General features: G+C 56.9%; 3 protein-coding genes across 3 annotated transcripts; all 3 read right to left on the bottom strand.

The window, feature by feature from the left end:
- Positions 1–11,470: 11,470 nt before the first annotated feature.
- On the bottom strand, positions 11,471–14,446 carry C1QB (complement C1q B chain). Its single transcript, XM_050322733.1, has 4 exons — positions 14,351–14,446; positions 13,974–14,039; positions 12,638–12,797; positions 11,471–12,045 (listed from the first exon to the last, which is right to left on the bottom strand). Exons 1-4 carry the CDS (start codon positions 14,444–14,446, stop codon positions 11,471–11,473), a joined length of 897 nt encoding a protein of 298 aa, XP_050178690.1.
- A 660-nt stretch (positions 14,447–15,106) lies between these two features.
- LOC126643659 (complement C1q subcomponent subunit C-like) lies at positions 15,107–16,950 on the bottom strand. Its single transcript, XM_050322177.1, has 3 exons — positions 16,793–16,950; positions 16,298–16,491; positions 15,107–16,075 (listed from the first exon to the last, which is right to left on the bottom strand). The coding sequence occupies exons 2-3, from the start codon at positions 16,482–16,484 to the stop codon at positions 15,519–15,521; spliced, it is 744 nt and encodes a 247-aa protein (XP_050178134.1). The 5' UTR covers positions 16,485–16,491; positions 16,793–16,950; the 3' UTR covers positions 15,107–15,518.
- Positions 16,951–17,838: 888 nt separating this feature from the next.
- C1QA (complement C1q A chain) lies at positions 17,839–19,525 on the bottom strand. Its single transcript, XM_050322178.1, has 3 exons — positions 19,427–19,525; positions 18,952–19,122; positions 17,839–18,822 (listed from the first exon to the last, which is right to left on the bottom strand). The coding sequence occupies exons 2-3, from the start codon at positions 19,112–19,114 to the stop codon at positions 18,254–18,256; spliced, it is 732 nt and encodes a 243-aa protein (XP_050178135.1). The 5' UTR covers positions 19,115–19,122; positions 19,427–19,525; the 3' UTR covers positions 17,839–18,253.
- Between the last annotated feature and the right edge of the window lie 7,726 nt (positions 19,526–27,251).

Raw genomic sequence — 27,251 nt, 5'->3', positions numbered from 1 at the left:
GAGAAGGGGCTGTCGGAAAACATCAGGCACTTCGCATTTGGCAACTGGCGTGGATTTAAACGCCCCGCTCGGATCCTGCCCGGGGTGGTGGTGGGGGGAGGAAGCAGAGCCTGCCGTGTGTGTCAGCCAGCACAGCACCTGGCGCTCAGCCTCCCACGTCCTGCTGGAATCACACGCGCAGCAAAATGTCAGCGGCGTTTCTCGCTCTCGTGGAGGCTTTTGCTGGCCTCCAGGAGGGGATGTTCGATGCCTTCTGATGCAATCTCCGATCCTTTTCATCGGGGATATACTTTCACATGCCGAGCGATTGCCCGGGAGCTGGCTGCCACAGGATATGAGCTCCACGGGATCAACAAAAGCCTGTCTGCATTTGGTGGGGGCTGAAGACACTCGAAGTGCTCTCTCTAGAATAACAGAAATAAAAAAAAATCCCATATGCTGCCTTCCACCAGAAGCACAAAAATCCACCCCTGGCTCTGGATCAGTGTCAAACCTTTTTTTCCCATGTGCCAAGGGCTCCTAGCCAGGCTGATGGGCGGGAAGTGGAATGGGGCTTGGAGCATCCTGGTCTAATGGAAGGTGTCCCTGTCCATGGCAGGAGGTTGGAACAAGATGACCTTTAAGGTCGCTTCTAACCCAAACCATTCTGTGATTCTATGAAAGTTCCCCTGGCAACAATTTATGCCAAAAACTGCATCTCACCATGAAGTGCCTCACACTGCCCTTCTCGGAGCGGGTCTCCAGGTGCATGGATCACTGGCCAGTGGGCATCAGGCACTCCTGAGCCTGACCAGCATGTTCTTCAGGGCTTGAGCTCTGCTATGAGTCTTCCCTGAAAGCTGAGGGCATGATGCAGGTGGAACCTGCAGGCACTGGAAAATAAGTCCGTGACAGCACTTTCCATGAGCGTGTTGGTTGCATTCCATGGGGCACCATAAGCCCTTCCTGCTAAGGAGGCAGTGATGACTGGGATAAGGGTGGAGGTCACTGGAGCAGAAATGGTCAGTCAGACACAGTGAGGTAGGGCCATTACCACATGTTCCTCATTTTCTTTCTCAACATTCCCTCCCTGATCCCTGCACTGATGTTGGATCACCAGTGCAAAGAGCCACCGATGATGTTCTCGCACCCCTCCTTCCTCCCACGCACCTCACAGAATTTTTGGAATAGCCAGGCGGGACAAACACAACTTGTTCCCCTGCCTGTGGAAGAACTGCTCCAGCTGGCTCTTCCAAACACAGCCAGGCCAGCCACAACTCAGAGTTATCTGATGGTCATGCTCAGCAGCCAAACCCCCGAGTCCTTCCCACAGACCTTTCCTGCCACAATCTGGATGGCCCAGGCTGTGCTGGTGAGCCAGCTGGCTCCCTGGAAGGGTGTGTAGGTAGCACCCAGGGCCTGAGATGACACCAGGAGCTCAGGTGATGTGCTGTGCAGACCTTCCCATCGGCATCACTCAGCAGACTGGTGTGGGTGGCTCGTGGTGCCCTCTGAGAGGTGGTGCCCTCTGACATCCCCACCTCTCCCTCAGTCTGTCGCTGTTTGTGTCTCACCCTGGAGAGCCTCACACAGACTGTCGGACCTTCATCACCAGCTTGGCACCAGGAGTTACCCAACCTGCTCCTGAGTCATCTCTGCAGGCAGCAGAGAGCAGAAACCTCCAGATAATGGAGGTACCCATTGTTATCCACCCTGATCACAGGGCCTGGGAGCTGCTTTGGAGCTCCCCAGGTGGGAATTAGCTGTATTCCTGCGTTCCTGCTTCACTCCTGAATGCTTTCCTCAACCACATGCCTGGAAGCCTGAGGTACCCTGATGGGACAGCCCAAAGTAGTCACATCCCAACCTCAGTCCCATTCCTGCCTCCTGAAAAGGCCTGGGGCATCCTGATCTTCTTTGCCTCTCCAGCATTTTATCCTCAGTTCCCTGACATCCCCACCCAGCTGCAGGAAAGAGATGTTCTCCCGGAGCATGACCCAAGCACCTCACGGCAGAATTGGAAGGGCTCCTGGAGCACTGGCTCTGGGCCACCAGAGAGGAAGGCCCACTCCCTGCACTGGACTGGAGCCAGGCTAGAAGGAGAGACAGGCTGCCTTGGCTGCAGTAATTAAATCCTTCACCCAAACGAGAGAGAGAACTCCCATCCTCCCCACTCTCCCCACAGTGCTGCAGTGTGCAAGTCCCTGGCATCACTAGGCAAGCACATCAGTCATCCCCCAGGGGATTTAGGCTGAACATAGGTTGCTTGGTCTCTCTCTGTTTTTGCTCTGTCCATGCCTAGGCAGGGCTCCCAGCTCCTCTGGGTCAGCTGTCCACAAACACCCACCACTCTGGCCTAACCTTTTGGATCTGCTCACCCGTGCCTGAGCACCTCAGCGTGGCTGCCCTGAGCCTGGGGGAGCAGGGAGAGAATTCCTGGTACAGACTGACCTGCTTTAGGCACATCCTTGGGCTCACCAATGCACAAAGGCTCCAGAATGGGCAGGAAAAAGAAGAGGCAAACCCTTGGAAGACAGGATGCTTGCTTGTCCTGCAGCACCAAGAAGTGGGTATCAATGTGTGTCATTTACTGAGTCAGCACCTGCTTCTAGGAAGGGACAGGTGTTTTCTCCAGACCAGACTAAAAGTATCCCTGTTTTTTCCCTGTCTTGGGAAGAAACACAATTCCTGTTAGCCTGGCTCTGCTTGTGTGGGATCAAGCACTATTATGAGCCCACTGGCTCCCCATCTGGCCAGGTCACTTCCATCCTCCTGCAACCCCACCAGTTCCCAGCAGGTCTCCACCGGTCAAGGCACCACTAAACCCACGGAGGGTGTTCCTCTGTGCCCGGGGAGCCATCACGGCTCTTCTGCCCGCAGGCACCAGGCTCTCTCCATGCCCACATCGCTCCCATCTCATCCCCGGGGTCCGAGGGTGGTGGTGGTGGATCGGCACTCCCACAGTCGCCACCAAATCTGCCTCCCCCTCTCCCTGCAAGCCAACCCCCCCTCTCCTCCTCGGCAGAGCTGTATTTCCCGCCCGGCTCTGCACTGGCGTGGCTCGGCCTTTCTTCCTTTTCATCCCTTTCTCCCTCCCTGAATGCGCTTTGGTTGCTTTGGCGGCGCGGGGCAGGGAGAGCCCCGCTCCCCCCTCGCTCCCGGGGATCCCCCCGGCAGATGGGGCCGGGGTATGAATGTGCACACAGTGAAGCCCCTAAGAGGATTTGCTGGCGCCCCTTTCATTGCGAGCCTTTGTGTGCTGCTCCGCTGCGGTGGGACGCCCCCGAGTTCTCCCCCGGCTCCTCTCCCTTCCACTCCAGAAGAAAAGAAAGTGCCTATAAAGGCCTTGTTTGTCCGACTTGTTTGAGGGGACCATATTGCTGTAGGTGCCGCGGGTCCCGGCGTGACAGCGTCGCCCCTTTGAGAGCGGGTGACGTGCGGCTCCCTCCTGGGAGGGTCCGAGCGGGCGGCTTAGCCAGGCGCTGGGAAAAAAAAAAAAAAAAAAAAGGTTTCAGTTGCATTTCAATGTCCATTGAACCCTGAATCCCCGGCAATGGTTTTTTCCAGAGGCTCCGCAGACAGACAAAGCCATGGAGGAGGAGGAGGAGGAGGAGGCTGGGAAGATGCTTCGCGTCCGGCGGTGGGCGAAGGACCTGTTAACCCCCCAAAATCCCATCCCGGCGAGACGAAGAGGGCTTGGCGATGTTGCTTTTCCAATGACATCTAGTGGTAGAGACGGGGAAGGAGGAGAACGTCGGCTGGGTTTTCCTGGCTCGAGCACGGCACCTCCCGCTGCGGCATTTTGCCCTTTGTATGGCAGCAGACAGCCAACCCCCCAGTGAAGAGGGAAGCAAAAACAAGCTGCACAATAGCCTCGGCAGCCCCGAGATGTCAAACAGCCCACCCCGAAACGTGCGCTGCTCCCTGGGCCTTGTCTCGGATTTGCAGGGGCCCCGGAGCAGATGTCTGGGCTGGAAATGGAAGCACACACAGGCACATCTCTCGCCTCCCCACTCGGTCTGTGCTCCAACACGTCCCCCCTGTTTGCTGCCAGCTGCTCAGAGGCAGGTACGTGACACAGATGTCAGGCCTGGGATTATTTCCAGTGCAAGCAGGGTGTTCACACTGTGTCCTGCATCAGCTGCAGGTGAAGTGACCCTGCACCGTGGAACGTGGCTCCAAGGGTGCTCGCAGGGCATCTCACCCCAGCTGAGGTGGCTTCCAGGACCTAAGGTGGCACTGACAGAGGGGTGATGGGTTGGTTGAGGTTAAATAACAGCCTGGGCTGCTCAGTGTTTAACTAAGGTGTTGGCAGGAGTTTTCAGACAATGGAAAACCCACTCTGGAGAGCTCACAGGGGAGAGGTTGGTCATTAATATTCCCACTACAGGGTTTCAGTGTAATTTCTTACTGTTTGCTACACACCAGACCATCCACACTGCTGGACCATGAGCTGCTGGTATCTGATGGATGTTGTCCCCAGGCAAAAGAGACCATGGACCCTAAATTCCCTCTGGCACAGCCTGCCTTCTGCTGCAGATCACCTTGGTTTCACTGGCACGGGTTGCCCAGAGAAGCTGTGGCTGTCCCATCCCTGGAAGTGTCCAAGGCCAGGTTGGACAGGGCTTGGAGCAACCTGGGCTAGCAGAAGGTGTCCCTGCCCGTGGCAGGGACATGGAACAAGGTGGATATTAAGGTTCCCCCAACTCAAACCATTCTGGGATTCTATGGCTTGGCACACAGGGCACGCAGGAAGGATGCACCTGGGAATGAGGACTTCAGGACCACACTGACAGCAGGGCAAAGAGACCAGAAAGTACAGATGCAAGACGTGGCTTTGGTGGTCCTGCACAGAGACAGAGCAGCTGTAACCTCCACTGAATCTCAGAGCCTGTGCCAAGTGGTTGTGCCACGCTGTGAGCAGCCAGACGTGCAGCTGAACCCGATGCATTGAGCTGGATGTTGATCTTCAGCTGGAGGCTGAAAATTGCAACAGGAAACCTGGGATGGCATTCCCTGTCTCCTGTGACAGTGACTTCAGTCCATGTGAGCACTTCTAGACTGAAGCAATGCCACAGCAAAACCAGGATCAAGGGGAAAACCCACACACATTTTAATGTTGGCAGGAAAACAATGAGCAAAACCCGGCACAAAAACTGCTTTTAAAAATGAAATACCTTGAATCCAGAGTCACAGAGACCAAAATATATTAATGATAAATTGGAGATGCTTCCTTCTGCCAAGGCTCAGGGTGCTCAGATGCTCTGGGTAGAGGTCTTTGGGGTCACCAATCACGATGTTCAGGCACATCCAATGTTCCTGTAATGAATTTTACTGGGAGGAAAAGAAAACAAGGGGAAAGGCTGACAAAATGGAGGCAGAGCCACACAGAACATGTGAGAACATGAAGAAACCTGTCCAAAGGAGGAGGACAAGCCTCCTGGATAACCCTTAGCTCACCTTTTCCTTCTCACTCATGCTCTGTATCCTCCCCTGAGATCCCAGTCTGGCAAATGGCAGGATCATCCACCTCCACTGCCTTTGTGGGAGGGACAGCCAGCATGTTGGAACTGGGAAGGCATAAGGTGCCACAGCATTGCCCAAACTGTCCTGACATTTTATTCTCCTCCAAAAAGGCTTTTTCCCCCCTCTTTCCCTGCCCAGTGAGGATGCAGGTACGAACTGCTGTTAGCAAAACACCTACAGCTTCAGCTCCTTGCTTTCCACAGGCCTGAGGGACACGTGTGATGGATGTGGAGACCGAAGGACCCAGGCAGAACTGCCCAACCTCATCCTGAGCCTGAGGGCAGAGCTGGAGCAGTTGTGGCAGATCCACATGGATGTTAAAGACAAAAGACCACCTACTCCCAGCCACCCAGCCTGCCAGAGGAGAGCATCCAGGGCCAGGAAGGGCCAGGCTGTGCAGTCCATGGTGGGTGTGCATTCCCAAGAGTCACTCACTCAGGAACATGCAGGGCTGCCCAGCTCCCTCCCAGGATGTTCAGGGTTGTCCAGCTCCTTCCCAGGATGTTCAGGGTTGTCCAGCTCCTTCCCAGGATGTTCAGGGTTGTCCAGCTCCCTTCCATCTCCTCTGGAAGTGTCGAGGATGACCCGCTGCTGTTCCAGTCTCCTTGGTGACTGCACATGCCAGCATCCCCACACAAAAGCTATCCTGGCACACAATGGGAACAGAAGGGAGCACTGGGCAGCACCACACAGCCCTGGGGAGCTCCCACCCTGAGCACTCATCCCAGAGCTCCAGCCCCTGCTCTTTCCCAGGCAGCCAGGACTGCAGGCTCACAGATATTCCTTGTTCACAAACCAGATGGGAATTCCAGGTATGTGTCCGTGCCTGCTCCATGCATTTCCCCAGGGATCCTCCTTCTGCACATGGCCACGTCTTGCTGTGCTGTGGCCCTTCAAGCTGCCTTGCTCGAGTTTTTTTTCCTTCTATATGTAAATACAAGATTTTAGGGCAGCATGAGGTCGTTGAGAGCAACCCTGGTCTCTTCCCTGCTGGTACTGCCTGCCCAGCCTGGGCACAGCTCTGGCCCTGCGTGCTGGAGGAATGTTGTGCTCTGTTTGTGTGGTTTGTGCTGGTGCCTGTGCCTGCTCTGGTTGATAATTCATGGGAGCCTCCCCTCGTGTGAGGCACGTGGGTCCACAGGTGACAGGGTGGGGCTGCGGGCTTGGGCTGAAAGCCACACACCCCTCCAGCGAGGAGGGAAGGACAGGATATGGAAGAGAGCAGGGCTGTTCTCCCTGCGGGGAAACTGAGGCATTTGGGGTGTGTGTGTGTGTGTGACTGATTCGTCCCCAGTCTCAGTTACTGCCAGGAGCCAGTAGTGGAAGAAAAAAAACCAAAACGTTTGCCTTTCCTTTTTCCTGCAGAACGGAGAAAACCTCTGGGGAGGAGAGCAGGACTCTGTCGGGCTCTCCCAGAGACGCCTTGTTAACATCTCCAGCGTTGCTTTTGGGATTTTGCCAAGAGCCTGGTCCTGCGTCACGGCAGAGCATCCCCATCACGGCAGAGCATCCCCATCACAGCAGAGCATCCCCATCACAGCAGAGCATCCCCATCACGGCAGAGCATCCCCGCAGGCACCCGGTCTCAATGGGTGGGGGACAAACCACTGTTTGGATTAACCACTGAACTGAGTTCGTGGCGGTGCGTCCCCAAAGGGGTTAAGGACATGCAGCGGGCCAGGCAGGGCCAAGCCGTGCTCCCTCCCGTCCCTCCCGCATCCCCTCCCGCATCCCCTCCCACCGCCGCGCCGGGCGCAGGAGGGCGGGAGGCAGCGGGAAGCGGAGCGGAAGGAGCCGAGCCCCGACATCCAAGAGAGCTGTGCCTGGAGCTGAACCAGGGCCAGGCTTCCCATCCCGCACATCCCCATGGAAACCTCGGCCCCGCCGCCCCGCCTCGCACCCGTGCCCGATTGTAGGTCACCGATGGCCGCGCCGGTCCAGGAGGGCGAGGGGGGCTGTCCGAGGGGGAGGGGAGATCCCCGACACCCAGGGGCTCCTGCCGAGGCTGCCGAAGCTGCGAAGGGTAGAGGGATTGAGCCCTTCCCCCCGTCCCCGCCCACATCCACCCCACTGCGCAGCGGTTAGGGGTCCCCGGCAGCATCCCTGCCCCCGGTGCAGCCCCGGCAGCATCCCAGCCCCTCCGTGGAGCACGAGGTGCCTCGGGTGCCCCTCCACGGGGGTTTGCAGCCGCAGGACCGCCTCCACCCCACACCCGGTTCTGCTGGTCCTTCCCCTCCTGCGCTCCCCTCCCAGCGCGAGTCCCCTGAATGCTCCATTTGAAGCTAATTCCGGCTGAAATCTGGTTTGCTTTCCAACGTTGCTGCTTTAAATTGGAGAGATTGACCTTGTAGCAGGAGGTGACATGCAGATGCACATCAGCAGCCCGTCAGAGCGGCGGCGGGGGCTGGGGGAGCGCGGAGCCGCCTCGGGGACAGGCCGACTATTTTATGAGTAATTTAATATCTGGAACACAGACTTTTCATTCCCAGAGATCTGCTGTGGAAAGAAAGAGCCTTTCTGCAGCCCCGCGAAGGCTGTTCCTCATAAGGAGGCAGAGCAGAAAAAACAGGGCTGGGATTTAACCCCTTGGTGTCCAGTCCAGCGCCGGGGCTCCCGGCTCCCGATCCCTGAAGAGGGGCCAAGAAAAACAGGGGTTCCCTGCGCAGCTCAGAGCGATTGACAAGCCAGGCTGTGTTGCTCCAGGCAAAAGAAGCAATTGCTCCTTCCCGTTCGAATTCAAATCAAATCCTGAGTGAGGATGGGGGAAACAAACAACAGCCCTGAGGTGAGATTTGGGATAGTAGCCACTGTCTGAACACTCTTCCCTGTCCCAGGCTGGTCCCTGCTGTATCAAACTCCACAGGAGTTCCTCTGTGGTTGGGAGCACCCTCCAGTGGAACCAGTGAACCCAGGGGATCCTTGGAGGGAGCTCCTGCCCTGCTGACAGTGAAGCCACCACGTGTGACCCCAGTAACCACCAAACCTGAGCTGCTGCTGCTGTGTCCCATTGGTGCCTGCAGCATCCCAGCAGGCACAGCCCAGTGCCTGTCCCAGTAACACCTCTGCTAAGAGCATTCCAGCGTTCTGGTACAGCACTGAACCCACACAGATCTTCCCATACAGGTCCTGCTGGATATTATGGTTTGGAGAAGGGGAGGGAAGGAAGAACACAACGCCTTGTCCCCTGTATTTCACTACACAGTCTGGCCCAAGGGGAGAGGAGACCGTGGGGAGCAGCAGTGACTGTGCCTCGGAGCTGGGAGGGAAGGAAACCCTCCATGGCTTTTCTGGAGGGAGCTGCTGGCAAGGGAAAAGCCTCACTGTATCTGGAAACCAGCTTCATGAGCTACATGGGAGAAGGGCTGGTTGCATGAGGGGCTGCTCCAGGAGGCCCTGCTGGGCAGCCTGGCTGTGGCTGATGCTTCCAGCAAGGACTAAGGCCAAGCAAGGATGGTTTAGGAAGGGCTCTTCCTTGGGCAGAAGGTGCTGGGAATTCATGGGCTCACGTGCAAACAGATCAACACCTTTGCAGGCTCTCCAGCATTTGCTGGTGGTGTTAGACCAGACTGTGGGGCTGACATCACTGCCTCAGTCTCGCTGACAAACAGCACGGTTGTGCTTTCATGTGTCCAGCTCAGCTTCATTTCCACAAATATTGACAGGTACAGTGCGTTCTCCACCGCATCAGATCCTGCCAAAGTCCTGCTTGTGCCAGGACTGGAGCTTTGGCACAGAGGAAACTTCCAAGCCCCCGAAGATGATGCAGGAGAGACCTCCACGCGGTTTTCTTGTTGATCCCTGTTGCTGATCCTTGATGCTCTGTGACTGGAAACAAGAAGATTTTCCCAACTTCAGCATCTGCTGAGTATCTGGTGGCCTCAGCCTGCGTTCAGGGGAGGGTCACAGCACCTCCTGGTGAAAGGCTGTGGCTGGGCCAAGGGGAGGCACCGCGGCCACCTTGAAAATAAACTCCGCAGGGAGCGAAGAGGAGCAGAACCGGCGTGTCAGGGCAGAGCTGCAGAGCACACGCAGAGCGGAGGGGGCGTTTGAGGGGCGGGAGGAGAGTGCACGGGGTTGGGGGGGAGGGTGGAGTGTGTGAGCACACACAGAGCAACGTGGATGTGCAGGAACATGTGTACGTGGAGCACAAGTCCTGTGAGAAGCAGCTGATAGAGCTAGAAGCGCTCAGCCTGGGGAGGAGGAGGTTCAGGAGAAACCTTTTCGCTCTCTACAACTCCCTGATGGGAGGGAGGAGCCAGGTCGGACTCTGCTCCCAGACAACCAGCAGTAGGACAGGAGAGCACAAGGGGAGGTTTAGGTTGGGCATCAGGAAGAAATCCTTTACAGAGAGATGGATCAGACATGGAAATGGAAATGGGCTGCCCAGGGAGGTGGTGGAGTCACCATCCCTGGAGGTGATGGTAAACCAACCTGTTTAGGAGGAATCTGGATGTGGCACTGAGTGCCGTGGTCAAGTTGACAAGGCGGTGTTGGGTCAAAGGTTGTACTTGAACTTCGGGTCGTGACACCCAACACCTCTGCCCCGACCTTGCAAGAGGAGCAGAGGTCTGGGGACACGGGTGGCTGCACACCCGGGGACAAAAGCCGCAGATTTTGCTGCGGGAAGGATGAAGCAGCGATGTGGCGAGGAGGAGGAGGAGGTACGGACTGGGCTGGAAAGGGGAGACTCCCTAATCCCGCCCGCTGCCTCCTCCCAGATCTTACGGGCAGAGCCTCTCGCTGCTTCCCGGCCCCTGGAGCTGTGCCCGCCCAGCCGGTGGGACGAGGGTGGTCCCGCTGCCGGGTGAGGGCTGAGCCAGTCTCCAGTGCCACCTGCCGGCAATGCTCCCCGGACACGAGCAGGAGCCACCAAACCCATCACAGCAGCGTCAGTCACTTCTTGTGCTGGTAGAGGGACACCCGAGCATCCCAGAGCTGCGGGGGGGCCTCTGGATATAAAAGCACACGCGGAGAGCTCCATAAATCCGGTCCATATCGCACCCACCTACCTCCCTAAGAACGTTTATCGTCTTTCTCTCCATCCAGCCCCTTTCAAATCCCAGACTCCCACAAAAATTCTCTTGTCTACTTCCTGAATGTCCCGTGTCCACCATGAGCTGGGTTGGGGTCTGCAGACAACCCAACACCCAGGTACAACACTGGGTTGTCACCTGTCCCACGCCGGGGTTGTCATTGGATTCCTCAGCTTCAATTCATCTGGATGTCTTCGAGTCCATCAGCTCTGCTGTTAATGAGGAGATCTCAGGGAGGACTTGGCTGTGCTGCAGGACATGTTTGTTCTCTGCTGGGGTTTTGGGGCTGTGGGAGGGGGTAGTTGTGCGTTCCACACCAGTCCCATCATGGCATCAGGCTGCCTTCCCTTGTGACACACACCTTGTCACGAGCTCTGACAAATTCCCGTGGATATTTTTGTCACCACCACCACCCCCCAAAAAAAAAAAAAAGTCTAAGAGAAGTTGGGTTCCCAGATCCTGCCACTGTCAGGAGTCTCCAGTACAGCACCATCTCCAGTATCTTCCCATCTACCACCAGTACCCAGCGGTCCCAGTTATGTCATGTGTCCTGCCCCCTGCTAGAGGCCAAGCTGCCTCTCCGTGTTTTCTTAACCCTTGGCTGGGACTCTCTGGGTGTCTCTGGAAGGAGATCCTCAGCCTGGTGTGCAGCAGGGACTGCATGAGTTAGGGCTCTGCTCAGCAGTAATGAGCTCCTAATAAGCCTGGGCTGCACCAGGAGGATGGGAAGCAACGCCCTGGGTGTGTGAACGTTGTGTGGGGGCAGAAAAAGGCAAACGCGAGGCAGAAAGAGACCAACACCGCAAAAAAGCTGTCGTTTAATGGGCTAGAACGGCAGCAATGCACTCGGGGCACCGATTTTGGGAGCAAAAGAGTCATTTGCAGGGGAGTCCTCAGCCCTGCAGAGGGGGCTGCAGGAACACCCCCAGCGGCTAAGCCTCAGGGAAGATGAGGAAGCCGGAGAAGATGCTGTCGGACCCCTCGATCCCCACCAGCGAGTTCTTCTCCGTCGGCTCCAGCCAGACGGACTCGTTCATTGCCATCTTGAGGACCACGCCGCCCGTGGTGACCTGGAAGCTGCTGTGCACGTAGTCACAGAAGGTCGCCACCTTCTCGCCCTTGCTGCCGCCCCGTCCCTTTTTGAAGCTGAGGCACAGGCTGCCCCTGGAGGTGACGTGGTAGGTGAAGTAGTAGATGCCGGGGACGCGGCAGATGAAGCGGCCGTAGCGGTTCTCGTAGTGGCGCCTCTCGTTGGTGATGATGCGGTCGAAGCGGATGGGCTGCTCCCGGCGGGGGTAGGTGCTGATGCTCCTGGCAGCCGAGAAGGCAGACTTGAGGGTGGCCTTGTAGTCTCCGGAGTCCCCCGGTGGGCCGGGTAATCCGCTGAGACCTGGTAATCCCCTTGCACCCGGCGGGCCCCGGGGGCCGACCTTGCCCGGGTACCCTGGCACTCCCGGGTCTCCCTTCTCCCCCACATCTCCTTCGTGCTCCGCCTGGCCAGGGGGTCCTAGGAAGAATAATAAGAGTCACTGTGGTCACAGCTGAGCCCCACAGGTCTGCAGAGGGGGCCTGGGGAAAGAAACCTGCTCTGCGGTGTGGGTCAGACCCCTGCCCAGCTGGCAGGTGTGACAGGGTGAAAATCTGCCTCCTGTAATATGTCAAGATGTAGAAAAGTCTACAGAAATTGGTGAAAGAACAAAAACAAGTTCAGGAAGAAATTAGTGGGATGTCCTCTACACCAGTGCTTAAAAGTGCAAGATGGCATTAAAGCTTTGAAGCAGCTTCTGTCTGTAGTTACCAGTGGATTACAGAGAAACACTCTTAATATGTACAAACTGAAAGTGGAAACTGCACAGGAGCTAAAGAATGCAAAACCAGCATTGCAAACACTGAAAACTTGCTGTTGTTCACCCTCCCTCCCCTGGGTGCTCCAATCTGTCCAGTCCTTTCTGTCCCTGAGCATCACCCCCACCTGACAACACCTCAAAGGAACTAAAGGAAATGGGTTGCTTTCCTGGGGCCGTGTGCCTGGCTCTGCTTTTTCCTGCTCTTGGCATTCACAAGGTGATTGTCTTCCCCACCTGCAGCCTCCTCCTTACCTCGCTCTCCCTTTGGGCCGTTCTCCCCATCTCTGCCGTTGCTGCCAGGCTGTCCTGGTGACCCTGGGATGCCAGGGATGGTGCCGTAGGTCTCACAGAGTGTGGCACTGGCAAGTTGCCCTTCAGCCAGGCAGATCAGCATCACCCACGTGATCCACATCTGCAGGGGCACAGGAGGGGTGTGGAGGGGCTTAGCCTGGGTTGTGGGAGGGTTGGGGAGGGCACTCTGTGCTGTTTGGAAGGATGGTGAGTGGAAGCACATCTGGGCAATATCATCAGAGAGGGAAAACATCCTGCTTAAGAGCCAGATCTGCTCTCCTGATGGCCTTGGAGGGAAGGACCAGTCCCTTTGGATGAGGCAGAGATTGTCAGCCTCTGGTTATTTTAAATTCCCAGTTTGCAAGAGCCCACAGCTTCAGCCACATGAATATCTGTGACGGATTATCCCAGAGGTCTGGTGTCCAGCCTGGCCATGCTGCTCCCTCAGGGGCAGAAATTCCCCATCCCTTCTCAGAACCACACCTGCAGGGGAAAATGTTTCCCCCAGCCAGGGCAGTTTCATCATCTGCAAGGGGAAGGATTTGCCTTCCACCAGCAGGTCTGAGGGACAGTTGGTTGTTCCTTGAAGATGGCAGTGAATGCCCAAACCTCCCCCTGCACCCTGCAGCTTCCCCCTGTGTCCTGCCACATGGCTGCTCCATCCCAGAGGCATTTCTGTACCTAACCAGCATTACTGGGACAGTCATCTGGGTTTCCAGTCCCTGGGGTCCCAACATTCCTTCTGCCCTCCTTGCATCCCACAGCTCAACTCCTTCCCCCAGGTCCTGGTGTGGGTGCCTGTGGATAAGCACCTGCTATCTGGGGACTGTATCTGGACATCACATCACCCTAACCACACTCTCTGGCCTCAGGTGGACTTTCCCAGCACTGACACTCTGGTGTTAGCAGGACAAGAGGTTGGTGAGCTGGATTTTCCAGCCACAGCAGCTCCAACTTGGATGTGAAAGGATGAATTCACATGCTCCTAGCCCAGGTCTATCTGAGCATCCAAGAGCAGGAGAGCACACCCAGGGCACCTTTCAGACTGATGCCCAGCCACTGATCACCCCTCTGGGACTTTGCAATCTCCCTTTTCTTGTCTCCTTTCTCCCAGGTGGAGCAGGAGGGGTTGGGGTCCCACCAGGAATCTCCACCATCGTTACCCAGCATCTCCACCACCCCTTTTCTCTTCTGCCCCAAGCCACAGGGAAGTGCCAGGGGTGCAGGTGGCTGTCACTCTGCTGGGACCAGAGTGCTTCTGCCTGTATGGGGGGCTGGGGCTCAGCCTTGCTCTTACCTTGAGCTCCTTGTTGCTTGGGTGGGGAGATGGAGTGGGACACACCGGCACCCTGCTTGGAAATGCCTGCGAGGAGAAGCAGAAGTTGGCTGCAAGAGTTGTTGTGAAAGGATCTGGGACACATCCCTTTTTTATCTTTAGCTCCTGCCCTTTTGTCCGTGGCAGTTTCACATCCTCCACGATGCTCTCTGTCGGCTCAGCAGAACAACCACCCCCAAACAGCAACCCAGGCCCTCCCAGAGTACAGCTCTGTCCTGCAGGGTCCCTGGGCCCTGCTCAGGTGCCCCCTATCCTGCTCAGGAGAACACTGAGCTGAGCTCCAGGCAGGTTTGAGGTAACCCATGGGTGCTGCGGAGTTGTGCATGCGTCCTTCCGACCTCCCTCAGGCTACTCTGCACCTTCCCAGCTCTGCTGGGAGGTTCTGGCAGGCCCAGGAGGTGCTGCAGGGTCTTGGCATCCATCACCTTGAACATGTGCCCCAGGCTCTCCTAAATGTTGTGTGTGGGAAGTGATTTTACCCTGTTGGAAGAGCATTCCCAGGCCTGCTTTCCGCTGCTGCCTTGCGGAGGTGACGAACGGGATGTTCAGGGATGTGACCTCCTGTTCCACCCCACAATGTGTGCCACCAGGAGGAGTCCCCATTGAGTTTGGTGGGCTCTGCAGCCTCCACAGCCCTGAACTCCTTTGGTTTGGGTCAGGGAAGCAGCGCTCTGTCCCTGGCAGGGCTGGGATGTCCCACCCTCAGTGGTGTCTCAGTGGGGTTTGCTGCGTGGTCTGTGCCCATCTGCAGATGGATTGCTTCCACTTTGATGGGGAAGGGGGAGGAGCAGGGACCCTATTTGGAGGAGTCTTGGTCCCCTCTTTGTGGGGCCTGTGTGGGGGCAGAGGAACCATCCTGTTCTTGGAGTCAGTGCAGCCTGGGGTCGTACCCTCACCCCACCCCAAGCAAGGCCAGAGTGTGGATGGTGTGTGATGTCACTGATGCTGAGCACAGCGAGGGCTCAGAGGCTTGCTGATGCCACCCAGATGTCCAGATGTCACACACACATCCATCACCATATCCATCAGGCTCTGCCTGCAGAAAGGTAACTCATGGAGGACACAGCACACTACACCAGGCTCGTGGGGAAGGATTTATTGACACTTTCCACACCCAGGTCATGGCAAAGGGGCTGCTGCAGCCCCAGGACACCTGGCTGAACCTGGGGCAACCAAGGTGGGGAGGGGAAAGAGGCAGAGAGACCCCTGAGGTACTGTGGGGTTATGGAGCAGGGTGAAGGTGGCAGTGCCAGCAGGACGGTGCCTCAACACCATCACTTTGGCTGCAGATGCATCCAGATGTGCCTGTTGCCCCTGTTCAGCAGCTGCCAGTGCTCAGTCCCCACTGCTGTGGGGGTTGTGTCTGGCTGCTGGGGGTGACAACCTCGTTGGGGCTTTCCCCTCAGCAGAGAAACTGGGATCATCAGCAGCAGCCTGGCAGTGAATGAGGGTGTGTGTGGGGCAGGATGAAGCAGTCGGGGTGCTGGGGTGGGCTCTGGTGATCCCCTAGTCCGGGAAGAGCAGGAACCCCGAGAAGATGCTGTCAGAGCCGGCGATGCCCACCATGCCGTTGTAGTCGTTCACTTCCAGCCAGACCTGGTCCTCGGCAGCCAGCTGGAGCAGGACCCCCCCCGAGCTGACCTGCACGGCGTTGGTCTTGTGGTCACAGAAGCTGGCCATCCTCCTCTGGTTCTTGTGCAGCATGGTGCAGAGGTTGGCTGTCTGTGAGGTGTGGAAGACAAAGTAGTAGAGCCCGGGGAGCTTGCAGGTGAACTTGCCGGTGGTGGTGTCGTAGTCGTCGTTGGTGTTGGTGATGACGTGGTTGAAAACCACGGGGACGTTCTTCAAGGGGTGCTCCTTGGTCTGCCTCGTCACTGAGAAGGCTGACTGGTGCTTCTGCTTGTAGCTGCCTGGCATTCCCGGCTCTCCAGGCAGGCCTATCACCCCAGGGTCTCCAGCAGGACCAGGAAGGCCATTGGGACCATTCTTGCCTGGCAAGCCAGGGCTGCCCGGTTCCCCTTTCATGCCCTTGGGCCCTTGCACTGCAGGAGGAGCTGGGACACCTGTGGGGTGGTGGGGAGTGAAAGGGAGTCGATGTCAATAGCAGGGTGTGGGGAGAGGCTTCTTCTCCAGCCCCTTCCCCTGGGCAGGAGGGTGCTGTTATCTCTCTCCAGCCTGAGCACAGAGGGTGCTCTCCACAGCCTGCAAACCAAGGCAGACCAGGCATGGAGGGCTCAATGCTTCCCCCTGCAACAGCCCCGTGGTTTCCCTCGTTTCTCACTCACCTGGCTCCCCTTTGGCTCCCTTCAGCCCATCCCGGCCATCCTTGCCTGGCATACCCGGCATGCCTGGCAGGCCTGGAGCTCCATAGCAGTTGTGAGGGGCATCTCCATTCACAGCAGAGCCCACATTCAGGAGGAGGAGGAGGAGGGTGAGGGCCAGACTGAGCTGCTCCCAGAATCTCTGCTCCATTTTGGTTCTGTGGCACAGACAGGGAAAGAAATGCTGGAGTGAGGGGCCGTGGCATGGAGAAGAGGAGGCTGGATGCACCAGGAGCTCCTGGGTCCCCTGGGTGTGCCCTCAGTGTCCCACCCCTACCGTGGTGCATGCATGACATGTGTGCAGCCCAGCAGTGCCTGTCTCCTTCCCCTCCTCCTCCTCCTCCTCCTTCTCCTCTTCTCACATCCACATCCTCCTCACAGCACTGGGCCACACTGCAGGACCCCCAGACCCCCTGCAGACCCCCCCCTCAGACTCATGGGCCCTGCAGCACCCCTTACCTCTGGTGGGGAGCAGGGACAGGACCCTGTGCTGCTGGTTCCTGGCCGTGGCAGTCACTGTGCACTGGGGGTGGCTCCCTGTCACCCCCACGGAGGAAGCTGCAGATTTAGGAAAGGGCCATTGGGGACCCAGAACCCCCAGCTGTTCCCAGCAGAGTTTCACATCCCTCTGCCTCATTGCTTCTGCTGAGTGAGCACTTCCTTGGCTGCCCAGCGAGACCTGCACTCGTTCCACTGCGACAGGGAGGGCTGGAAGGACAGAGGTGGGGCAAAGCTCTGCCAAGAGATGTGCCACCGCCCTTCCAAGCTACCGTGGGGACTAGCCCTCCCAAAATCACCTGCTTTCCCCTTTACTTCACTTGTTCCTGAGGAAGGTGTTTCTCCTTGAGAGTTTCTGACCTGCACCTTTCCCTGTGCTGGGTGCTGGACTTCGTGAGGCCCCAGCACTCCTCATCAGGGTGTTGCTCCTCTCAGCGGCCTGGCCTCTTCCCCACAGCTCCAGGAATGGAGACATTTGAGTGCCCCAATGTGTGTTCAGTAGCTCCCCTGAGGAGCAGACCCAGGGTATGGCACCTGTGTGTCTTCCCTGATGCTTCCCAGCTGCCTGATTCATGCCCAGCTTGTTGTGCCTCCCACTCTTCTCACCTCAAGGCCCCCACAACTCCACCACTACCCCCCCACAACCCCATCAGTCACCCTGATGTCCCTGTCCCTCCTTGCTATAAGGCCAGAGGACCACAGCTGCCTTTCCTCTTCCTGGGAAAGTTTGGGTACCAACAGGGTGAGGTGCACGACCTGCTGCCTGTGTTTTCCCTGGCAGGAGAGCTGCCTTGGGCTCAGCAGGGAAGGACACACATAGCCTGATGCCAGCACTCCTCCCTGTAAGTGTCAGCTCTGACTGGACACTCCATTCCCTCCTGTCCTTCTCCCTCTGCAGTGCCAGGGACAAGCTGGGATCGCTCCTCTCCCTGGACAGCCTGGGGAGGGGTCCAGGATATTCGTGTTTTGGGGAAGATGCATGAGTAGAAAAGAAACCTCAAGGCAGATGTGGTAAAAGAAGGCTTTATTTATACTGATGGGGAGGATGTGAGGGAATGTGTGCCAGTGCCAGGAAGGCATTTACAGTGGTTAGTGTGGCAGAAGCAGTGGCAGGCAGTGATTTCCCACTCAGGATTAAAGAGCCACAGCTGGCTACAACCCTCCAGAGTGGGGTATGAATGGCCAGGAGGGGATAGGGATGAGAGTCCACTGCCTCCAGGGTGGAGTGGGCAGGCTCAGCACAGAGGTGACTGCTGCAGTGGTGACCCCCAGCCCGGCCAGTTGTGGCACTGGTGGAAGCACAGGACCCATCTACACCCCCAGTTTGGGGCCGTCCCGGTGTGCTGTGGCACCGAACCATCCCACACCCACAGGGGCGTCACCCACACACACAGACACCCCCGCGGCGCCCCGGGGGCCCCCTCAGCCTGTCTGTGGGAAGAGCATGAAGCCGCTGAAGATGCTGTCTGCCTCGGAGCCGCTGTAGATGGAGCTGCCCCGGGCGGGGTCGGTGCTCACGGACACCCGGTCGCCCGGGGCCAGGCGGAGGACGCTGCTGCCCGAGTTCACCTGCAGGATGCCGGCGCTGTTGTTGTCGCAGAAGCTGACGACCTGCTCCTTGTTTTTAGTGATGCTCAGGCACAGATCACCGCTGGACACCACCTGGTAGGCGAAGTAGTAGAGCCCCGGGATGCGGCACGTGAACTCCCCCGTCTGGGGGCTGTAGGAGTCCTCCTCGTTGGTGATGATGCTGTCGAACACCACCGTCCTGCCCACGGACGGCGGGGACCTCCGCAGGGCGGAGAAGGCAGGGCGCGGCTGCTCCAGGGTATTGCCGGGTCCCCCCTTCTCCCCCTTGAGCCCTGGCATCCCTGGCATCCCAGGGAAGCCAGGGAGGCCAGGGAAGCCGCGGTTCCCTGGGATGCCAGGAAGCCCGGGCTCACCTGCATCCCCTTTGGGTCCCTGGATGCCCGTCCTTGGTGCCGGTTTCCCTGGGGAGAGGGGGTGAGGAGGAGCAGTTCGTGCACACCCAGCACCTCCCAAGCTGCTCCCACAGCCTGGGATGCTCCTGTCAAGAGGTTCTCAGGCTCCCCACACTGGACATCCCAGGCTTCCCTTACCTGGCTCTCCCGTGTCACCCTTCTGCCCTGGCCTCCCATCACGTCCAGGGATTCCAGGGAAGCCATCCTTGCCGTCTGGTGCCCGGCACACTCCATCCTCCAGCAGGGCCGTGCCCAGCACTGCTCCCAGGGTGCTGATTGCCAGCCAAAATCCGGGTTGCATCCTGCCTCCTACAGGCACAAGGGTGGGGAATTGGGGGTGGAGGCAAACACATAGATCTTGGACACAAAAGTACAAATGCTCTCAGCAGGTGCATCCACAGGTCTACCCCACTGTTTGTCAGCTCCCCACACCACATGCAGTGGTGGAAACAGCTTCCTGGAAGGGTTTTGGGAGTGTTTCATTGTGTGATCAGAACTACTTTAAACCCCTGTGGAGGGGGAAAGTGAAGAAAAAGAGAATGAGGACAGAGAGCAAGGTCAGGAGAGTGGTGGCAGAGGAGGAGCGTGTCCCCTGCTCTTTGGGGTGACTTACCTCTGGGCAGGGGGTGAAGCCAGACCGGAGTGAGCAGCAGCTCAGTTTGCTGGAAGCTCTTGCCTGGCAGCCAGGAGGAAGAGAAGCAGGGTGGGAGGATGTCTTTGCATGCATGGTGGTCTGGGAAGGGACGTGCTGAGTTTCGCTTTCTCTGTGTGAGAAAGAACCTCGTTCCCCTTTCCGTGCTTGACTCTGGAAACAGCTTGGTCAGCAGGAGTGCAGGATTGCTGAGTGCCCAGCCTGGCCCAGCAGCACAGCTCCCACAGCAGGCACTGGTGGACACTGGGCACAAAGCAGCACCACAGTGGAGGGTGCCCAGGGCAATCGCCACAGCTCTGTCCCCGCAGGAGGGGACAGGTGATCACAGCACCGGGTGTCACAGCCAGCCAAGGGATGCTCAGAGGGTCCAGGGATCACCTCTGAAGGCTCCTGGTGTGGGTGATGAGCAGAGTGTGTCTGCCACTGGTAGCCAGCCTTGCAGACCCCTCCAGGTGCCCGCCTGGGCACTGCAGTCTGATGGAGCAGGGAAGGTCAGTGCCTGTGTGGCTCAGCAGGACCTTGAGCATTTAGGCTGGATATCAGGGAAAGGTTCATCCTCCAGAGGATGGTTGGGCACTGAACAGGCTCCCCAGGGCAGTGTCTGGCAGCCCCAAGGCTGCCAGAGCTCCAGCAGTGTTTGGACAATCCCTCTCAGGCACAGGGTGGGATTGCTGGGGTGTCTGTGCAGGGCCAGCAGTTGGAGTGAGAATCCTTGTGGTTCTGTTGCAGCTCAGGATGTTCTGTGATCCTATGGTCTCCTTCCCACTGCCTTCTCTTCAGTGCTTTGGGGACCTTGTGTCTGCAGTAGAGGGGGAGAAGATGGTGGTGTCTGGCACTGATACTGCTCTCAGCCCCCTTTGGGTGGCCGTGCCTTGCACCAGCCACATCTGGGCAGCCCCTGGAGCTGTGTGGCCTCCTGAGACCAGACAAATGAAACACCAACATTTCATCCCACTGAGTACAAGGAAAGAGTCCAGGGATGTGCCTTCAGCTCTGCTAAAAATGAGCCCCAAAATGCCTCAAGTGCCCAAACCCCATCGTGCCAGGGAGCAAGCGGTGAGAGGTGCCACGATCATCCCAGCAGGGACCCTGGGGACCAGGCGGGGTCACACAGTGGGTTATGAGGAGGGGGTTTCTGATCCATATCCATGTAGAGTGTATTTTCAGGTGTCCTATGGCAACTTTACTCACCTTCATGAGAAAGAGGGATTGGGGTTCCCAAAGTTGGAGCTGGGGATCAGGGGACAATGTCCAGGGAAAGAGGGCAGTGAGCAGGCCTGGGATTAGGGTGGCTCTAAAGCCCAGGGGTGCTGGCAACCCTCCCATGTCCCCCCTGCCTGCCACCTCTAGCAGTCCCAAGGAAGGTGTTGCATCATTTCTAATACAGATGAAAAAGGGAATGACCAAAGTCAGCCCCAAAACCATTGCCACCAGAGATCTGTCACTGAGCTGGTCTTTAATTCTTTGAATAGATGCCCTCTTAATGTAATATAATACATATTTTTAATCAAAATGTCATCCCATAATAAATCAGATGCCCAGAAGAAATGCAATTTTATTTTATCAACAGAGTTCCTCTATCAACCAGACCTGTAACCGTGTCAAGGCAAGATGACAGGTGAGTTTGAAAGGACCCACCTTCCACCAAACGGTGCTTCTGGACAGTAATTGTATTTCTGCCCTATTGCCCTTTCTTAATATACAGCCCAAATGAGACCACTCCATCATTTCATCCAGGATTGATCGATGGCTGGTCCTTGTGCTCCCGTGTCCTTTGTCTCCTGTTGTCCCTTTAACCCCATTTAAATGCTGAATTACAGGGGCTGCTTGTGGGTCTCCAGTATCTCCTTGAAGTTTGTTCCAGGTGTTCCCTCCTCCAGTCTCCTGTTTAGCCCCACTGGTGTGACTTTGAGCGTTGCTGTGGTCAAGCCAAGCTTTCCTTTCCCATCCTCTACCTCCTCCTCCTCCTCGAGATCGGCAGCTGGGACATCACAGGCTGGTTTGTGTTGGAAGGGACCTTAAAGCTCATCCAGTCCCACCCCCTGCCACGGGCAGGGACACCTCCCACCAGCCCAGGTTGCTCCAAACCTCTGGCCTTGGACACTTCCAGGGATCTAGGGGCAGCCACAGCTTCTCTGGGCAACCTGTGCCAGGGCCTGCCCACCCTCACAGGGAAGGATTCCTTCCCAACATCCCACCTAACCCTGTCCTCTGGCAGCGGGAAGTTCCTTAAGCTGCCGCCCGTGGTTCCAGAGGTGCCGGGATGCAGGGAGTCGTGGATGAGCACTGACGGGAACGCCTCCAGCGCGGCACCCTCGTCCTTCCCATCCCCCCCGGGCTGCCCGTGGGAGCGGGGGGTGGCCGGGGGGCTGCGGGGAGGGTGGGCACGGCAGCGATGGGGCGAGCCACGAGATGGCAGTGCTGCCTCAGCCGTGCTCGGTGACACCGCTCCTCTCCCCACAGCAGGGCCAGGACAACCCCCACGGGCGTGTCCCCCTGTCCACAGGTGTCCTGCGGGATGTCCAGGTGCGGAGTGGGAGCAGGAACGTCTCTGCACGCCGGGATCCGGGATAACCCCCAGCCTTCCACGTGGGGTGGGGGGCACTTTGCAAATCCCCTGAGGCATGGGGAGAAAGGGGGATTTCCTCAGCGGGGAAAGGACCTCCGTGGCTGGGGGTTTGAGGAGTCGTGCAGCCCTGCCAGGTTCTCCTGTCTGAGGTGGATCCAGCAGTGTCCCAGCAGCACCATCTCCATCACGGAGAAGGGGCTGTGTTGATATGGGGGACCCCCAGGACATATGAAATGAGGCCAAGCCCAAGGCAGAGGGGACAGTGGGTGTACCTGGAAGAGCCAGGGCGTGTAGATGTCACAAAACCACCCCCAAAGAGGATGGTGCCCTGGGCTTTGGGGAACCTGACCGCTCAGGTGAGCAGCCCCATGATTTAGGGCACCTGTCGTGGCCTCCTGGCTCTGCTGTGCACCAAGCAACTCTGCTCCAGAGCATTTTTACCCCAGGCAACTCTCCTCCTTTCAGAATGGGTTCAGGATGGGCCATGGGGCAGCACCTGCACCTCTTGCTGCCCTCCCAGCTGGTGCTGACAGGCAAGATCAGTCAGTGCCATGCCAGCACTGCAGCCCTTGATGGAAGAGCAGTGACCCCTGGGAAGCCTCCCCACACGTCCCCAGTGCCTGCAGGCACACACGAGCTGCCTGACAGCACACAACAGGGAGAGATGCTCCTTCCCTGCTGGGGATCCCCAGGGTGATGAGCTGACAGGCAGGAGCTGCCTGAGGAGGAGAAATCAGGCAGCTGGCACCCTCCTGTCACTGTGCAGGAGGCAGAGATGGAGATCAGCGGCGCTGTCAGGTACCACACACACCTCTGCTGGCAGTCAGAGCATCCCAGTGCAGACCTGCACCCACGGGGAGGTCAGGACAGCTGCAAGTGTGCATCCTGCTGCAGCCACTGGTGGCTTAATGGTGCCTGGACAACCACACAGATGGATGCTGGAGATGTTGAGCTGGGCTGTCCCAAAGTAGAATCACGGAGCCATGGAATCATTAGGGTTGGAAAAGCCCTCTAAGATTGTGGAGTTCCACCGTTGACTCAGCACTGCCAGGGCCACCCCTAAACCACGTCCCCAAGTGCCACATCCACGTGTTCTTTGAACTCTTCTGGTGATGGTGACTCCATCACTGCCCTGGGCAGCCTGTTCCAATGTTCCAATGCCTGACAGCCCTTTCAGTGAAGGAGCTGTTCCCAATATCCAACCTAAACCTCCCCTGGGGAAAACTGAGACCGTTTCCTCTGTCCTGTCACTTGTTATCTGGGAGAAGAAATCTAACCCCCACCTGGCTCCACCCTCCTGTCAGGGGGTTGTGGAGAGTGATGGTGCCCTGGAAGGATCTACTGACATGTCAGGTGAAAATCAGGCTGCAAGGCCACTTGCCACGCTGTGTAGCTGCCACACATCTGAAATATTTTAATTGCTGTCCCAGGGAACGTGTTGTTCCTGTGACAAATCCTTGCAGAGAGCAGGTGTGAGGAATAAAGGCAGGTATGTGGTTTAAAAGGCAGGATTTCAGGCTTCAGCCCTTGCTCACTGTCACTGATGCACATCCCTGTTGGCTCATGGGGTGAGAGGAGATAGATGAGTGCTGAGCAGCCCTGGGCAATGCTGGGAAAGCTCATCCCATCCTTCCCTCTCTTGTTCCCTGTTGAGAATGTCAGGGCTTGTCATTATCCGACATATATTGGTTAATTTGGCTGATTGTTACCCATTCTTTAATGTATCTGTTATTTATTTATTCTCTGGTGTAACAAGCAGTTCCAGATTGATCACTTTGGCATGTAAATGAGCCGCTCTAGTGCTTGTCACTGGAATTTGTACATTGGGAGAGTTTGCAATCAAACACAGCCGGAATCTAAATTACAACATTTCAGGCAGTAATAGCAGGGAGAAGACAGGAAGGATGTGCCATAAATAAGATGGGATCAGAGCAGGGTGCCCAGAGCTGTGCTGACAACATGCCAGGAGCCCCATGGCGAGCAACAGGGGTCCTGGCAGAGCTGGTTTGTTCCCCCAGAAGAGAAGGCCAAACAGAGTAAAGGACCTCAGGGATCTCCATTCCCGGTCCTTGCTCACAGCAGGAATATTCCCAACCCTAGATCAGGGTGTGTATGGCTTTGCCAACCTGAGCCTTGAAATCCCCCCCAGGACAGGGATCACCCATCGCTCTGGTGACCCGTCTGAGGGCTGGACCACACTCAGCTAAAGAAGAACTTCTTAATGTCCATCCCAAATCTCTGAGGGTCCCCTCTGTGACCACCATCCCATGTGACATCATTTGGCATTAGCAAGATGTGCTTGACTCTGTTTCCTTGCAATAGCTCCCCAAGCAGCTTCAGCAGTGATCAGCTGCCACCACATCCCAGCGGGGTGGCTGCCCCACTGCTGATCATGAGGGTGAATAATTTCCCTTGACTTGGCCACAATCCCCCTGTTGTAGCAGTTTAGCTCGTCTGTGTTTTGCTCACATTCAGCCTGGTGCCCACTGATTCCCACCCCAGCCCTTCCCCTGACTCCCCAGCCTGTTCACCCAATGAGTAGAGCCCACAGTATCTCCTAAAGGTCCCCAAGGGTTTAAAGAAATGGCTTGAAATGCCATTTTTTCCTTCTTTCCTTCCCTCCTGGTTTTATGCTGTGGGCTCAGGAGATAAGGCTCTGAAATACACCCTGGACATGGTGAGATTCCCTTCAAATCCCAGGTGATGGCCACACTGGAGGGGAGGCACAGGGTCCCCCTGTCTGGGCTGTGTGTTTTGATGCCTCAGTTCTGGGTATGTGAGGTTTGCACTCTTTGGGGCCATCAGGACCATCAGGAATTCCTCCACCTGACAGGGATGTGCTCATCCCAGGGGGGTGGGAACTGCCACGCGCTGGTGGTTTGTAGTGTTTTCCACGGGGCTGAGACGACCAGCACAGATCCTTCCTGCACCCTGTGCACATCCTGGCAGCTGCCAGAGCTTTGTCCCCCCTTCCCAGCCCAACATCCACCTGCTTTCCCTGATGTTAAGGCCTTGAAAATGGAGTGGAAGCTTCCTGCAGGTGAATGTCAGCGTTAACTGGGTCACGGCAGCTGGGGGTCCGTGCCGGCTGCAGCCCTATTACACCTCATTTTTATGACAGCTGGCTTTCCACAGTGCCTCCTCCAGGAGCTCGGCTTCCCTCTGACTGACCTTGGCTGCCGGATCGATCCGAGCTCACAAACCCCTCCCCTCGCCCGCCCAGTTTGGAGGATCTGATTGCTGCTCCCGAGGCTCTGATTGCCTCTGCTCCCGGGACCCCGGCAGGGGCCTCCCAGGCTCCATCAGCCAAGCTTCCACTGAGCAGATTTCCGAGGAATATCCGAGGAATGTGCCATGCAGAGCCAGACCAGAGGTTTTCAAGGCATCTGGGCTGCGTTGAGCTGGAGGTCACGGTGCCTCCCCATCCCCGCGGTGTGAAAGCCGGACACCTCGAGTGGAAGGTGTCCCTGCCCGTGGCAGGGGGTTGGAATGAGGTGGTCTTTGAGGTCCCTTCCAAACCAAACCATTCTGGAGCTCTGATTTTGGCTGCTCTTTGGGCTCTGGTTCCCCAGGCAGAGGGTGGAGGTACCTGGTGTGCTCCACGTGCCTCCAACATCCTCTCGGGCACTTCCATCAACTCCACACCTCACCATGCTCCATGGACAGGTTCCAGCCTCTCCCCTTCTGCTGTTCTCCCTGTGACTTCACCCTCCTCAGCCACCTCCATTGCTTTCCAAGAAGGACACAGCCCCTTCCCAGCACGGATGAACACTTTCCCCCTTGCCCATGTCCTTGCTGCCAACTCAGAAGCAAATCAATCAACATTTCAGAGGCAATCACAGCCCTGTCTGTGTGAGGGCAACTGTGTGGCAGCCCCAGCACCGACTCCCTGGCCTGGAGTTACTCTTCACTTGGATTTTAATTTCCAAGCTTGCACCGAGGGATGGGAAGAATCCCAGCTTCTAATTAATTACTGAGTTCCCCGTAATGGATGCAAATTGCTGCCTGTGTGTCTGGTTTATTGCACTGTGGAGAAGGTCACTCAACACGATTTTTCCAAACACCCCAACGAGTGGTCTTAAGTCCTAAAACAGCTGCACTCTCCAGATCCAGGGGGAAGTTTGCACTGAGTGGCAGAAGAAGACTGGGATCCTGTGCCCTGTGTATGTGAGCAGAGTGGGGAACCACACTGGAGGACAAGGAATGCTGGAAGGTTGGTCCTGGTCCTCTGGATATGCAGGAAGAAATTGTTCCCTGTGAGGGTGGTGTGGCTGCCCCATCCCTGGAAGTGTCCAAGGCCAGGTTGGATGGGGCTTGGAGCAACCTGGGCTGGTGGAAGGTGTCCCTATTTGTTTGCATTAGCCTTCATGAGGAGGTTTCAAGAGCCTCGGGATGAGCATTGGGATTTCTAAGGAACTTTAAGCCTTTCAGTAATCCCTGAATTTTTCAGCTTAATTTATTTGGGGAAGTCAAATGAAGCCTCTTATTTGCCTCAGTGGTACAATGAGATTACAGTTTCTGCCTCCCGTTCTCAGTCCTGAGCTGGATGGATGTCCCTAATGCCTCAAAGCCCATATTGCTGGGATCTGTGTCTCTTCCCAAGGGTCTCCTGTGCTGCTCTGATGTACCATTCCCTGGGCAGGGCCATGTCCTTCTCCTCAGAGCAATGTTGATGGGCCTTGCTGAGGCTTACGAGGATTACCTGAGCCCTTCAAATTGTCTCCCTCACTAATTAATGATAAGGTTTCAGATTGGGAACATGCCATTAAATATACTGCAAAAGTGCATTTCATTAATCTTAATTAATGATTGAAATGCTCAGAAGCCTGTGATTGATGGCAGCTCTGTCACCCTGCTTTGGTCCCGTGGGGATATGGGCACCCACCTTCCCTGCTTTCCCTTTGCCTGCTGCCTCCAGATCCAGGCTGGGCACAACTTTGGAAGGCTTTAGGTGTTTGATAAGACAGTGTATGAGTGACAATTCTTGTGCTAGACAGGACATCTTGCCTGAATTTAAACTCTTTGTGTCCTGGTGTGCAGCTCCAGCAGCAGAGCACGTCAGTAGCCAGGGCTGGTGGAACACAGGCTTTGCACACCACTGAAGGGAACAACTGGGGCAAACTGGTCCAGAACCTGCACTTCATTCCCCTGCAAAGAACTGTACAAATCCCTGCAGGGCTTGACAGCCCATGGGACACAGAGCAAGCTGTGTGCCAC

The sequence above is a fragment of the Myiozetetes cayanensis genome, unplaced genomic scaffold, assembly GCF_022539395.1.
Source record: "Myiozetetes cayanensis isolate MyiCay16 unplaced genomic scaffold, myiCay2020 scf28, whole genome shotgun sequence".
Lineage (NCBI taxonomy): Eukaryota > Metazoa > Chordata > Aves > Passeriformes > Tyrannidae > Myiozetetes > Myiozetetes cayanensis.
Note: the sequence above shows the minus strand (reverse complement) of the source record. Positions and strands in the feature narration are given on the sequence as shown.